The sequence below is a fragment of the Pseudozyma flocculosa genome, assembly GCF_000417875.1.
Source record: "Pseudozyma flocculosa PF-1 unplaced genomic scaffold scaffold00007, whole genome shotgun sequence".
NCBI classification, from domain to species: domain Eukaryota; kingdom Fungi; phylum Basidiomycota; class Ustilaginomycetes; order Ustilaginales; family Ustilaginaceae; genus Pseudozyma; species Pseudozyma flocculosa.
The window spans coordinates 436,993-448,626 of NW_006920875.1; the positions used below are offsets into that span (position 1 = coordinate 436,993).

The 11,634-nt window shown below is 66.8% G+C and overlaps 4 protein-coding genes across 4 annotated transcripts in view; 2 read left to right on the forward strand and 2 right to left on the reverse strand.

Annotated features, from left to right (window-relative positions):
- Window positions 1-796: 796 nt before the first annotated feature.
- On the reverse strand, window positions 797-4,432 carry PFL1_02566 (uncharacterized protein; the record flags this gene model as incomplete). Its single annotated transcript, XM_007880082.1, has 1 exon — window positions 797-4,432. The coding sequence occupies one exon, from the start codon at window positions 4,430-4,432 to the stop codon at window positions 797-799; it is 3,636 nt and encodes a 1,211-aa protein (XP_007878273.1).
- A 1,106-nt stretch (window positions 4,433-5,538) lies between these two features.
- On the reverse strand, window positions 5,539-7,285 carry PFL1_02567 (uncharacterized protein; the record flags this gene model as incomplete). Its single annotated transcript, XM_007880083.1, has 5 exons — window positions 5,539-6,129; window positions 6,270-6,289; window positions 6,381-6,535; window positions 6,641-6,780; window positions 6,872-7,285. The coding sequence occupies 5 exons, from the start codon at window positions 7,283-7,285 to the stop codon at window positions 5,539-5,541; spliced, it is 1,320 nt and encodes a 439-aa protein (XP_007878274.1).
- Window positions 7,286-8,270: 985 nt separating this feature from the next.
- On the forward strand, window positions 8,271-9,302 carry PFL1_02568 (uncharacterized protein; the record flags this gene model as incomplete). The annotated part of the gene is made up of 2 exons (XM_007880084.1): window positions 8,271-8,494; window positions 8,627-9,302. The coding sequence occupies 2 exons, from the start codon at window positions 8,271-8,273 to the stop codon at window positions 9,300-9,302; spliced, it is 900 nt and encodes a 299-aa protein (XP_007878275.1).
- A 914-nt stretch (window positions 9,303-10,216) lies between these two features.
- The window catches only part of PFL1_02569 (uncharacterized protein), a gene marked incomplete at both ends in the record, with an annotated part of 3,503 nt that continues 2,085 nt past the window's right edge, over window positions 10,217-11,634 (forward strand). Inside the window, one exon of the mRNA XM_007880085.1 lies at window positions 10,217-11,605. Within this exon, the coding sequence (XP_007878276.1) occupies window positions 10,217-11,605 (1,389 nt within the window). The remainder of the gene's footprint in view (window positions 11,606-11,634) is intronic.

The window sequence follows — 11,634 nt, forward strand, 5'->3', positions numbered from 1 at the left end:
ACGGCCCTACGGTACGACCAGGTCCAGCGGCTGGGCCAGACCTGGCATCCACGGCGGCCGTTCCCTCGCCAACGGCTCCTTGTGCGGAAGCACCGACCGCACGGTGTTGTGCCATCTTAAGTGAGTCGATGACTTTGAATGCCAGCAACCGAGGCCCGAAAGGAGGCCTGCCTAGCTCTTAGAGTCAGCCTACAGTAGGCTTGGGACCGGTTGCAGCTTGCAATCGCCGGTATGGACAGAGGCCAGCAGGGCCGCCCCGTCAAAGGTTGAACCGCAGCCGAAGCCGGTGGCTGGGGAGCGGGTGCGGCTCGCTCGTCGACGTTCCCTGTCATTCATGCCTCGTATCAAGTCACGAGAGTGGCGCGCGCCCCCGATGAGGTGAGGCAAGGTGAGCTGAGGTGAGGGTTGTCAGCGAGCATGAACGAAGGACCTTACTTCGCCTCGGGGTCCCCTACCGAAAGCGGCCGGGCAAACCACCCCGCCACGCCATCTACTAGGTTCACCCGCAGCCAGCCTGCCTGGCCGGCCTCTCCTTCGCTCGGCGCAACCCGGCGGCGAACGAGCCCTGAAAAAGGCGGACAGAAATCGCGACGAAAATACTGCCAACGGCCGGAGGCGATGCCTCGGGACCACCGAGTGATTGTCGTCGACCATGCTCATCACTCAATGGAACGGCGCGGGTACGGTGCGATACGATATCTACAGCACAGTGCGTGCGAATCTCGATCAAAGCTGGCGGACGGCTAAAGCACCATCTCGCGAGGCCGACGAGACGTTTAGGCGGAGGCGACCCGGTCTACGACGTCAAAGCGGCAGCCGCCGGGAGGGCGCTGTCATCGGCGGCGGCCGTGTCCCCGACCTTGGCATTGTCCTGCCCCTGCCCTTGCGCAGCGGTTTCCAGATCCTCCTTGGCCGCCGTCACGGCGACGGGACCGCCCGATGCGCTGGGCGCCATCTCGCATTCGGTCTCGCTCGACGCCTCCTCCGCTGCCGTCGTGTGGCCCGTCTGGCAGCTGTCGGCGCTGCTGCTGCGACTGCTCCGCGCCGTCGGGTCGTCTACCCTGCCCTCTGGCTCCCGCGCCGGCGCGTCCTCCCCGCCTTCCGCCTCCGCCAGCTCATCCTCATCTTCGCCCTCCCTCTTCCGCTTGCTGGGCCGGTCTGCATGATCGAAGCTCGTCGACGCGATCGCCTCGCCCTCGCCGGGCTGCGTCGGCGCGGGCGTCTGGTGCACAGAGGCCGGCAGCGAGCGTGAGTGACCAGTCGCAGGCTTGGCCTCGTCGCCCTGCTGCGCGGCAATGTCCTCGGTCGCCGTCGACGGGACAACGTCGGCATCGTCCTTGTGGCCCGACGAGGCTGCGCCGGCCTCCAACGGCGACGTGGCGGCGCGAGTCGCAGTCGACGGTATCGGCGGCGAGGGCGGGGGCGCCGGCCCTTCGCCCCGTCCCCGAGAAGCGTCGAGGGGCGTCATCTGGACGCTGGCGCTGGCGGTGTGCGTGGCAAAGTAGCGTCCGCGCACGCTCGAGTCCATGGCGTCGCTCCACTCCATTTCATCCGACGTGTCCTCTCCCAGCGGGTGGTCGGCCTCGTTCCAGCCATCGACCGGCCGTTCGTCGATCCTGACGCAGTAGGGCTCCCCCTCGAGCTCCTTACGATGCTCAGCGAGCCACTCGGGGTCAAACAGCGAGGCGGGCAGCGTCTTGCCGTAGAGCCGGGTCGGGAAGGGCAGGTCGACGGGATCGTCCCGCCGCCAGCGCGCCATCTGCTTGGACTTGGACACGATGTCGGCCTTGTGGAAGGCGCGTGTGAGGTGGCGGTTGCGCCACTTGGGCGTGACGGCCTCCCACCCCTTGGCGATCCGCAGCTTGCGTAGCCGCTGCCGCTTCCACTCGGTCTTGGTGAGGCCGTGGAGGTCCTCGTCGCTCGCGGCGTCGTCCGAGTAGGCGCCGGGCACCAGCAGCTGCTTGGGGATCTTGTGGCGCAGGCGGGCGGCGCCAATCTCGCGGTTGCGGCACTTGGTCTTGGCCCGCTCCACGCCGCGGTACTTTTCGTGCTTCTCCTTGTCCTCCTTTTCCGCCTGCACGCCCGTCCGCAGGCTCATGCGGAAGCCGCTGCGAGCGCTGTCCATCAGGTCCTTGGCCACGTCCTCGAGGTGGTCAATGTCGATGGTGCCCGGCACGATGCCGTACGCCTCGGGCCGCGCCTCGACCTTGCGGGAAGCCTCGTTGACGATGGCCTCGATCAGCGACACATTGGTCCGGTAGAAGTCGCGCGAGGTGAAGTCGACGTGGAAGATGTGCGTCGTGATGGGCGGCGCGCTCGAGCTGCCGGCCGCCTGCAGCGCCGCCTGCGCTCGCTCCTCGTCGGTCAGGTTGGGGTTCGGCACCCACTCGGCCACCTTGTAGGTGTCCTTGAGCTTGCGGAACTCGTTGGTGCCTAGCCACCGGTAGAGATGCTCGCGCAGGTCGCGGAGGAGCTTGCGATTGCGGTACCGCTTCTCGCCTTCCTGCCGCAGGCCGACGCCCAGTGTCGAGACCCGCTTCTCCCCCGCTGGCTGCGGCGTAGACAGACCGGCCGCACCCGGCGCCACGGCCACTGGCGGCGTCGCAGGCCCCGGCACCGAGGTCGGCAGGGTCGGACGGGAAGGCATCGCGATCGACAGTGGCTCTGTGGGAGCCGGCGCTGGTTGACCGCCCTTGGATTCTTCCGCCTTGCCACGGATCTGCTTCCGCTTCTTGCGCTTCGGCTCGGGCGCCGATGCCGCCACCGCGGCCTCTTGCTCGTCTGACAATGACTCGCGTTCTGCGGCCGGCAGGCCGACAGCACCTTTCTGCTGCTGACTCCTGGCCCGGTCGATCGGCTCGGCCGCCTGCCGTCCGGTGCCACCGCCGCTACTGCTGCTTCCGCCATCACTGGTGTGCCCGGCGCCGAGCACCGGTCCGACCTGCGGCTGAGGCGGCTGAGATGACGACGGTGACGCGCTCTTGGTCGCGCCTCCGCCAAGCAGCGAGCCCAGCCCGAAAGCCTCGAGCATGCTCGCTGGGATGCCAAAGTAGTTGGCAGCGCCATGCTGAGGTGCCTGCTGGGAGCCACTGCCGCCGACGTTGGCAATGGCAGGGGCGGCGGTGGACGCGATGCCGCCGGGGCCCGGCTGGGCGCCGATGTGGACGCCGCCGGCGCCAGGCTGCTGCTGTTGACGCTGGGAGAGCAGCCACATGTCCAACGACGTCTGGCCCTGGCCAGCCGGCAGGCCTGGCATGCCAACGCCGCTCTGCATACCCATGCCCGCCAGTCTAGTGCTGTCCTGCGACAGGTACTGAGCGAGGGCCGGCAGAAAGGGCGACTGCAGACCGCCAGCAATGTTGCCGAAGGCGTTGGAGCCCGGGGCTCCCTGCTGCAGCGTGGACCCGGAAGCCGGGGCATCGCTGCCGAAGGGCATGCTCGAGGCTCCGCCAAAGGCCAGGGGAAGCCCGAGGGGATTCGCCGGTCCTTGAACGGTGCCCGTCGGCCCGCCACCGACGGCAGCGGTGGCACCCTGCTGAGAGAGGAAGCCGAGGTCGAACGGGGTCTGCCCGGAGCCAGCAGCTTGCTGTGGATCCTGCTGCGGCTGCTGCTGCGGCGCTGCGCCGCCCATCAAGCCAGGCATCCCAAAGGAAGCCAACGCCTGGAGCAGGTCGTTCCCCGGTTGGCTGATCGTCGGAAAGGGCGTCTGTTGTCCTGGAGGCCCGAAGGCGGTGGAGGGCGGAGGCGTAGCGGCAATGGGTACGTCGTTCAGCGCCTTGAGCTTCGAGATGCTTCGGCCGAGCTCCGAGGTCAAGGATCTCGACGCCCTCTCGAGCGTCGAGACCAGGGCGCGTACGTCGGGTCGGTCGCCGGGGCAGCTCTGCTTGGCATCTTGCATGGCTGCCGCAAAGTCCGAGATGCTCGACCTGGCTTCGGCGAGGATAGCGGCATGTTGGTGATGAGATGGCGGCGGCGCCGTGGGAATGATGAGTCCCGGGTTTGCCAGCAGCTGAGCCATGGTGCTGTTGAGCTGCGGCGCACCGATAGCCTGGTTCGCCAGCTGCTGCTGCTGCTGCTGTTGCTGTTGCTGGTGCTGCTGGTGCCCCGACGGCTGTTGGTGCTGGGCCCTCTGGAGGTTTGCTTGCGGAAGCGGCTGCTGCTGCGGCTGCTGCGGCGGCTGTCGCTGTTGCTGCGGGTGCTGACGTGGGTGAAGCGATTGCCGCTGCTGCTGCTGTTGAAGAGACAGTTGCTGGCCCGACATCGGCAGCTGTGTGATGGAGTGCTGCTGCTGCTGTTGCTGATGATGCGGGCGCTGCTGCTGCTGCTGCTGCTGCTGTTGAGCATGATTCAGGTGCTGTCCCTGCGAGGGCTGCTGCTGCACCAGACCATTGCCGAGAAGGTTGACCGAGCCGACGCCTTGCAGGGACGTCATGCTGGAGGAGGAGGAGCCTGCCCCGCCGCCAAGCATCATGGCAGCCGTGATTGAAGTGTCCTGCGTCGGCGGTGTCGGTGATGGGCCCGCAAAGGTCTGGGCCTGGGGAGGGATGGTGGAGCGATGACTGCCCCGCGCCATAGGCGGAGGTTGCATCTGGCGAGGGTGCCTGTCTATGCCATGAAGCCGATGAGTCGTCTTACGTCTCTGGCTATGGTGGGAGCGCTTGGCGAGCGAGCGTCGACTTGGTGATCTCGAGAGTCGCCTTGACAGCAGCTTAGTAGTGATGCCACTGGACGAGCGGATAGAGCTCTGACAGGGTGGCAGGCGAGCCGAGCGATGGTGGTACGGGAGCAGGGATGGGCAGAGGTCGACCCGAGCAAGATTTGTGCGGCAGGGATTCGACAAAGGCGAAGCTGTGCGGCCGAGGCTCGTGCGGAAAAAGCAGCGGGTAGTGGGTGCAAAGCTGATGTGATGCTCGATATGAGGTGGTGTACGCACGGGGCCAGGTGGGTATCGTCGAGATGGCTCCGGCCGCGGTAGCAGGAAGCGGTGGCAGGTGTTGGCGGCGACAGCAGCGTCGGCAAGCCAGCAGAGAGACACGCCGTGACCAAGCGATGCTGATGGTGCCACAGCGCGCGCGGGCAAGGGCGATGGTCGGAGAGATGGGGGCCCGGTGGTGCCGACGAGGTTGGTGGTGAGGTGAGGTTGATGGCGGTGGCCGGCCAGCACGGCAAGCCAACCGACTCTCGGCCTCGCTCGCCGCCTCGCTGCCTCGCTGCCTCTCTGTGCCTCTGTGCCTCTGAGCGACTCGACTCCGCCTGGCCTGACCCCCCTTTCGGCGCCCTGCCTGGCTTGAACTCTGCTATTTGCCGCGGGTTTACCCGGCACGTCAGCCTGCCCTGCCCACGCGTGCGCACGGGGTCCAGCCCACGCCAGCCACAACCAGCCCATCCTCGTCGTATCGTCTCCTTTGTCATCATCGTCAGGCATGCCTCGGGCTCGGATCACATCGAGGCCACATCGGATGTCGTCTGTCACCTCGTCGCGGTGCCGCTCCGAGAACGTGTGTATGTACAGGCTCGTTTGCTGCGCACGCGGAGCCGCTACGACGGTCTCGGCGAGGCGCCGACGACGAGGTCCTTGTCCCACGGCCCTTCGTCGCTGTGCAGGCACCCGTCCGACTTGCCCTTTGCCGGCGTGGCGCCGTCGCTGCCCGTCGCCGTCGCACCGGAGCAGCAGCACTCGCCTCCCAGGTGCTTGGGCCAGTCCTCCTTGCGCACGTATTTGAGGATCAGTGGCAGGTAGCCCGAACCTGCGATGTCGACCTTTTCCACCGTCGCGGCCGGCAGCCAGCCCTTGAGCAGCGACCAGATGGCGCTGAACATGAAGGGCGCGCCGATGATCTGGACGCGGCCAGAGAGCTCGGGAAAGTTCTGGTCGAGGACGCCGAGCAGCTGCTGCAGCTGGTCCTTCATCGTCCAGAACGTCGACAGGCCCAAGCCCTCGACGTTGACCACCATCATGTTGTCGTCGACCCACCGCCCGCTCGAGAGCGTGCACGCCTCGTACCGGTGGCGCACCGCCAGCTCGAGGGTCACGGCAAACTTCTTGATGATCCGCTCCGGCGTCGTCGTCTGAAGCAGCTTGGTCGTGTCCAGGTTCGAGAGGTCCTGGATAAAGATCGGGCGGCCAAGCTGCAATCGCACGGCGAGGCAGACAACACCGATGCATGGCAGCGTCAGTCTCGAGCTGTCACCAGCCTCTGGAGAAGGGGAGCGAGCAGCGTCGACTGGCACGGCAGCTCGCATCGCAGCAGTCGGCAGAGGGCGCTCACCTTGTCGACCTTGTGGAAGTCTGCAGCGGCCCAGTTCCCGCATCGCGCATCGGCTCGTCAGCGTCGGCCCTCTTTTACCTGGCGCCCTGGCAAGACGAGCGCGTAACTCACACATCCTCCAGCCGCAGGCTGCGACCGCCTCTTCTTCCTCGAAGATGAACTCCTCGCAGAGACGGTCGAGCTCAAACTCCTTCTTCCACGCCTCGGATTTGAGGTACATGGTCCTCGCCGCTTCGACGTTGAAGCTGCGGGCTCGCAGGAAGCGTCTGGACATCTCGGAAGGGGGACAAAGTGCACCCGGAGGTCAGCCGAACCGTTCCCCGGCGATCCGCATTCGAGGGCGACCGTGCCGGACAGCCAGCCTGGCTCACAGCAGCTGCGTCTCCTGGTAAGAAGGCGGTTCCTTCTCGGGGTCGTGGAGGGCTCCGTCCTTGAGCAGCAGCTGGGTCAGCTCCAGCAAAGCTTCTGCCTGGCTGGTCGTCAGATTGCCGGGGTGGCCAGGCAGCGGTCTCTGCAGCGCAGGTCGAGCGCAAGGAAAAGGAGCGTCTCCTCTGTCAGCTACGAGGACCGCAGGCCGCTTGAAGCTCATCGACATGGCTCACGTGGTACGGGTTCTTGAGCGCACGCTGCAGCGGCGTGTCCTCCTCGCCATCGCCTTTTGGAGCGGTGGCGGCACCGGCGTCTCGGCCCGCTGCGCTGCCGGCACCCGACTTGTTCGAGACGCTGCTCTGCCTCGAGAGAGAGAGCTTCGCCTTGTTGTCCAGATCATCGGCCAGCCCAGCGTCGCTTGCAACGGTCGGCTTGCCATCGCCTTGTTCTGGCGCCGGGCTCTGGCTGCGGGAAGCCGGGTGCGCCGGCGTCGTCGAGCCGGATGCCGAGAGGCTCTGAGCGGTCTTCTTGCCCGACGATTTCGATAGCGACGAGAATGCCTGTCTCAGCGGTGTTCTCGATCCTCCGGCGCCGCCATTCGAGCCGCCCCACGTCGCATTGCGGTCCCAGTCGGGTGGCGTGGCCATCGGGACGGTGTGGTGCGGGGAGCGTGGCGATTGGCGCTGATGAGCCGAGACCGCGACGTAAAGCTATCGCCCCTAAAGCGAGCTGTCCGACGAGAGAGCGGGACGTCAAATGCTCAGGAAGCGAGGCACGTTGATCTCGGTGAGGCGGGCGCACAGGTGCCGTTGGCGAAGGAGGGCGTCGGGTCGGTCTATCGGGGTCGAGAGGGCGATTGCTGGAGCAGCCACGGCGTGCGGGTTGTCTATAGGGCAGCGACTGGCGGGCGCTGGGCGATGGTGAGCAGGGTGAGAGTCTTTGCTGGTGGCTCGGTGGCGACTCAGGGGGTCAAAGCGGGCCCCACCGTCGACCAGCAGACGACCGGGTCGCATGGGCCGGAGCCAGCGCAACCCGACGGTTCGGAAGCCGGAGGGCGAAGCGGCAAGAAGGCGGGCCAGCCAAAGGGCGAGGTTGGGGCTGGGCTGTGCGTGCTCGGGCCCACGCCCGCCGCGTTGCCGACGCCTCGACCTCGACCTCGTTGGACCCTAGCCTGCCCCCGGCTGGCCTAGCCTGGGCCTGGGTTGGCGAGAGAAGAGAGGCAGGCAGGGCAGGCAGGCAGGCCTTCCTTGCCAGGCGCCTGGTTCGCGAGAAGCCGCCGCCTCCACAATGCCTCGCCTGGCCTGGCCTGCCTTTCTGCTTGGCCCGTGGGCCTGTTCTGTCGTTCGAGCGCCCTGGCCTGCTCAGCCTGGCTGGCTGGCCACGCCGATCCCCAAGCGCAGGCCTCCTCGCATAACGGACCTGTCGAGCTGACCACGACGCCGGCGGCGGCGGCCTTGCTTCTGCGCCCCGCCTGGCCTGCTGGCTGGAACCTCCCATGGCCATCGTCAACACCATCGCCGTCATCGCCACCACTACCGCCACCACTACCACCATCACCTCTAATCTCTGCCGCTGTCTTTGTTGCCGTCGCCACCGCGCCCTGATCCTCCCATCGCTTCGCCGCACCGGTGCATGCTAGCCAGCCTCCGCTCCTCGCTCACCAGAACCCTGCCCGCCATGTCCAAGCTCAACCTCGAGTCGGCCTTTGCCCTAAAGGGCTCCTCGCTCAAGATGCCCGTCCTCGGCTTCGGCGTCTACAACAGCCCCGCCGACGTCACCAAGGCCTCGGTCCTCGCCGCCCTCCGCGCCGGCTACAGGCACATTGACTGCGCCCAGTACTACGAGAATGAGCAGCAGTGAGTTGGCGACGGAGCGGGTAGCGATGGCGACAGACGAGACCGCCGAGTGGATACCTTTGCTGACTCCTCGTCTCCTCGCATGCTGGCGGCTGTTCCTTGAACGCCTCGAAACTCGCTTCTGCACGATAGGGTTGGAGAGGCTGTGCGCGAGTGGATCGCCAAGGACGGCGGCAAGCGCGAGCAGGTCTTTTTCACCACAAAGATCCTCTCGCCCGCCAGCTCCGAGGACGAGACGCTCAAGTCGCTGCGCCAGAGCGTCGACAAGGCCAACCTGGATGGCTATGTCGACTGCTTCCTCATCCACACGCCCACCTCGGGCACCGAGGGGCGCAAGCACCTTTGGAACGCGCTCAAGAAGCTGCGAGACGAGGGCAAGGCCAAGGTGATTGGCGTCAGCAACTACGGCGTCAAGCACCTCGAGGAGATGGTCGCGGCCGGCGAGACGCCCGCCATCAATCAGATCGAGATCCACCCCTGGTGCCAGCAGAAGCCCATTGTCGACTTCTGCCAGAAGCACGGCATCGTGCTCCAGGCCTACTGCCCCATCGTGCGCGGCGCCTACGCCGGCGACCCGCTGCTCAACGAGCTCGCGGACAAGTACAAGGTCAGCTGGGCCCAGGTGCTGCTGCGCTGGTCGCTGCAGAAGGGCTACTCGCCGCTGCCCAAGTCGGACACGCCGTCGCGCATCGTCTCCAACGCCGACCTGTACAGCTTCGAGCTCGAGCAGGCCGACGTCGACCGGCTCGACCAGTGCGACAAGGGCGCCGCCGGCGCCGTCGGGCCCAACCCGGTCGAGTGCGCTTGAGCATCGCACGGCGTCGCAGGCGGGCATGCCGGATTGCCGCATGCCCGGTCTCCGACATGACTTGGCCTGGGCTCGCTCAACCGTGCGGCTGCCGGGCCAGATGGCAAATGGTGGCTGGATGGGCGACTCCGCGCGGGCCCCATCCCGAAAGGGCTCACAAGTGATCGTGATCTAGATGGCGTGTTGCAGAGTAGGCCAGCCCGCAATGGTGAACCCCGAATCATGTGTGCTGCTTGCTGGTGCCTCGAATGAGAAGAAGAAGGTCACAGGCTGGCCGCCTCGGGGGGCCGATGGTGGTGGAGGGCCTGGCGTTGTCGCGTGGCGCGTGCGCGGCAGGCAGGCCTTCGAAGCTTCTGACGCCTGCTGGCCGGCCTGCTGCCTGTTTTGCTCCGTGACCGCGCGGATCCGAAAATGCAGGACGCGGTGCCAGGCAGGAGAAGGATGTGATCTCAGCGAGGATGAGGGCGAGGGAGGTGGGGTCGGGGCGTGCAAGAGGCGCGGCCGGGGGGGCACACCTCGCTTCCCTTTCCCCTTGCCCCGCCCGCTCCAGTCAAGCAGAAGCAAAGCAAGCAAAGCCAGCCAAGAGCAAGTCTGGCAAAGGCAACGCCAGCCCCTCCCCAACGCACGGCAACCCAGCAAGCCAGCCAGCACGCCAACAAGCAAGCACACAGGCTAGAGGTCGAGCCAGAGCGCGGCTCAGTCGATCCGCAGCACAAGCGGACGCAGGCGCAGGCGCAGACGCAGAAGCAGACGCCAGCCGTGTCCATCCAACGCACGCACGGCCAAAGAAGGGCGTCGCACGGGTTCTCAAAGGGCGAGGTAGAGTCAGTGGTAAGTCGCCCGGCCTCGGCGCTGCTGCTGGTTGCTGCTGCCGCCGCCGACGCACGACCCCGGCGCCAGCAGATACCGAGGGCATGTCCAATCCGCCCGCTGGCCAGAGGCGACGGCTCCAGATCAAGCTTCCCCGGCCGAAACCGCCACCCTCTGAGCCAGTCAACGGCGGAGCCAGGGTGGGCTTGCGCATCTCCCTCAAGAGGAGGCCCAGCCGGACCGCTCCGGATGAAGAGGACGAGGACGAAGACGACGAGGACCACGGCGACAGTCGAAGTGATGGCAGCGGGGACAGCCAGGCCGTCGACGAGGATGAGGACGAGGATGACGCCCAAGAACAACAAGAAGGAGAGAGTGACGATGGCCGCAGTGCCGTAGGCAACCGCAGCGTCGATGGCGAAGAGGCCAGGGACGACAGCGAGCAAGACAGCGACGAGGACGAGGACGAGGACGAGGACGAAGAGGATGACGACGACGACGACAATGGCAGCCCATCTCGTCACCAGGCGCACGGCCGTCGCGAGGAGGACATGGATCAAGACGAGTCCGACGACGGCGGACGCACCCACCACTCGGCCCCTGCGATGCCGGCCATCTACTCTTCGGGCTCGAGATCCAGGCCAATCAAGCGTCTCCGCTCCAAGGGCCTCTACGACGCACTGCCCAAGCTCATCGACAACCTCAAGCGGCGGGACAGCTACAAGTTCTTCTGGGAGCCCGTCGACCTCGAAGAGGTGCCCAACTACCTCGACTTCATCGAGCACCCCATGGACCTTGGCACCATGGAGAAGAAGGTGCAAGACAGGCTCTACTCGCACATGGACGAGTTCAAGCGCGACTTCCAGCTCGTCGTCGGCAACGCCCAGACCTTCAACCCGCCCGGCACCCTCTTCCACGGCGAGGGCAGGAAGCTGCAGCACTGGGGCACCCGCGCCATCGAGAGGGAGGGCATGGCCGTCAACGACAACGGTCGCGCAGGCGTCAAGGGTGACTTGCTTCGGCGATCCAGGGAGGCGAGCCGCCTCGGCAGCGTCGGTGTTGGCGCCGGCACGAGCCCCGTCGGCGACGCCGTAGGTGGGGGTGGCAGCCGCGACAGCGTCGGCGCCGGGGAAGGCGAGGGCCTGCAGCCCGATACGCCGACGCTCGACAGAAGACCGAGAAAGTCGTTGCGCATGGCGCTGGCCGGCAACGCCGGCCTGGACGCCCTCTTTGATGCCGCACGCCTCAAGCCGGGCGACGAGGCTCGTGCTGCGGCAGCGCTGGCCCTCGCCACTGCAGGCCGATCTGGTGGCGGCGCCAGCCTCGACCTCATGGACGTCGACATGGACCAGGATGGTCGTGGCATCGATTCGGATGGCGACGAGCAGCCGGACGCCGCAGCGGAGGAGAATGCGGGCGGAAGGCGGAGCGCATCGCTGCGGGAAAGATCGGCGACCGCCGACCAGGGCGGAACGGTGCTCGGCGGCCGGCGGGTTGGCTCGGCCAGGCTGAGCGCACTGAC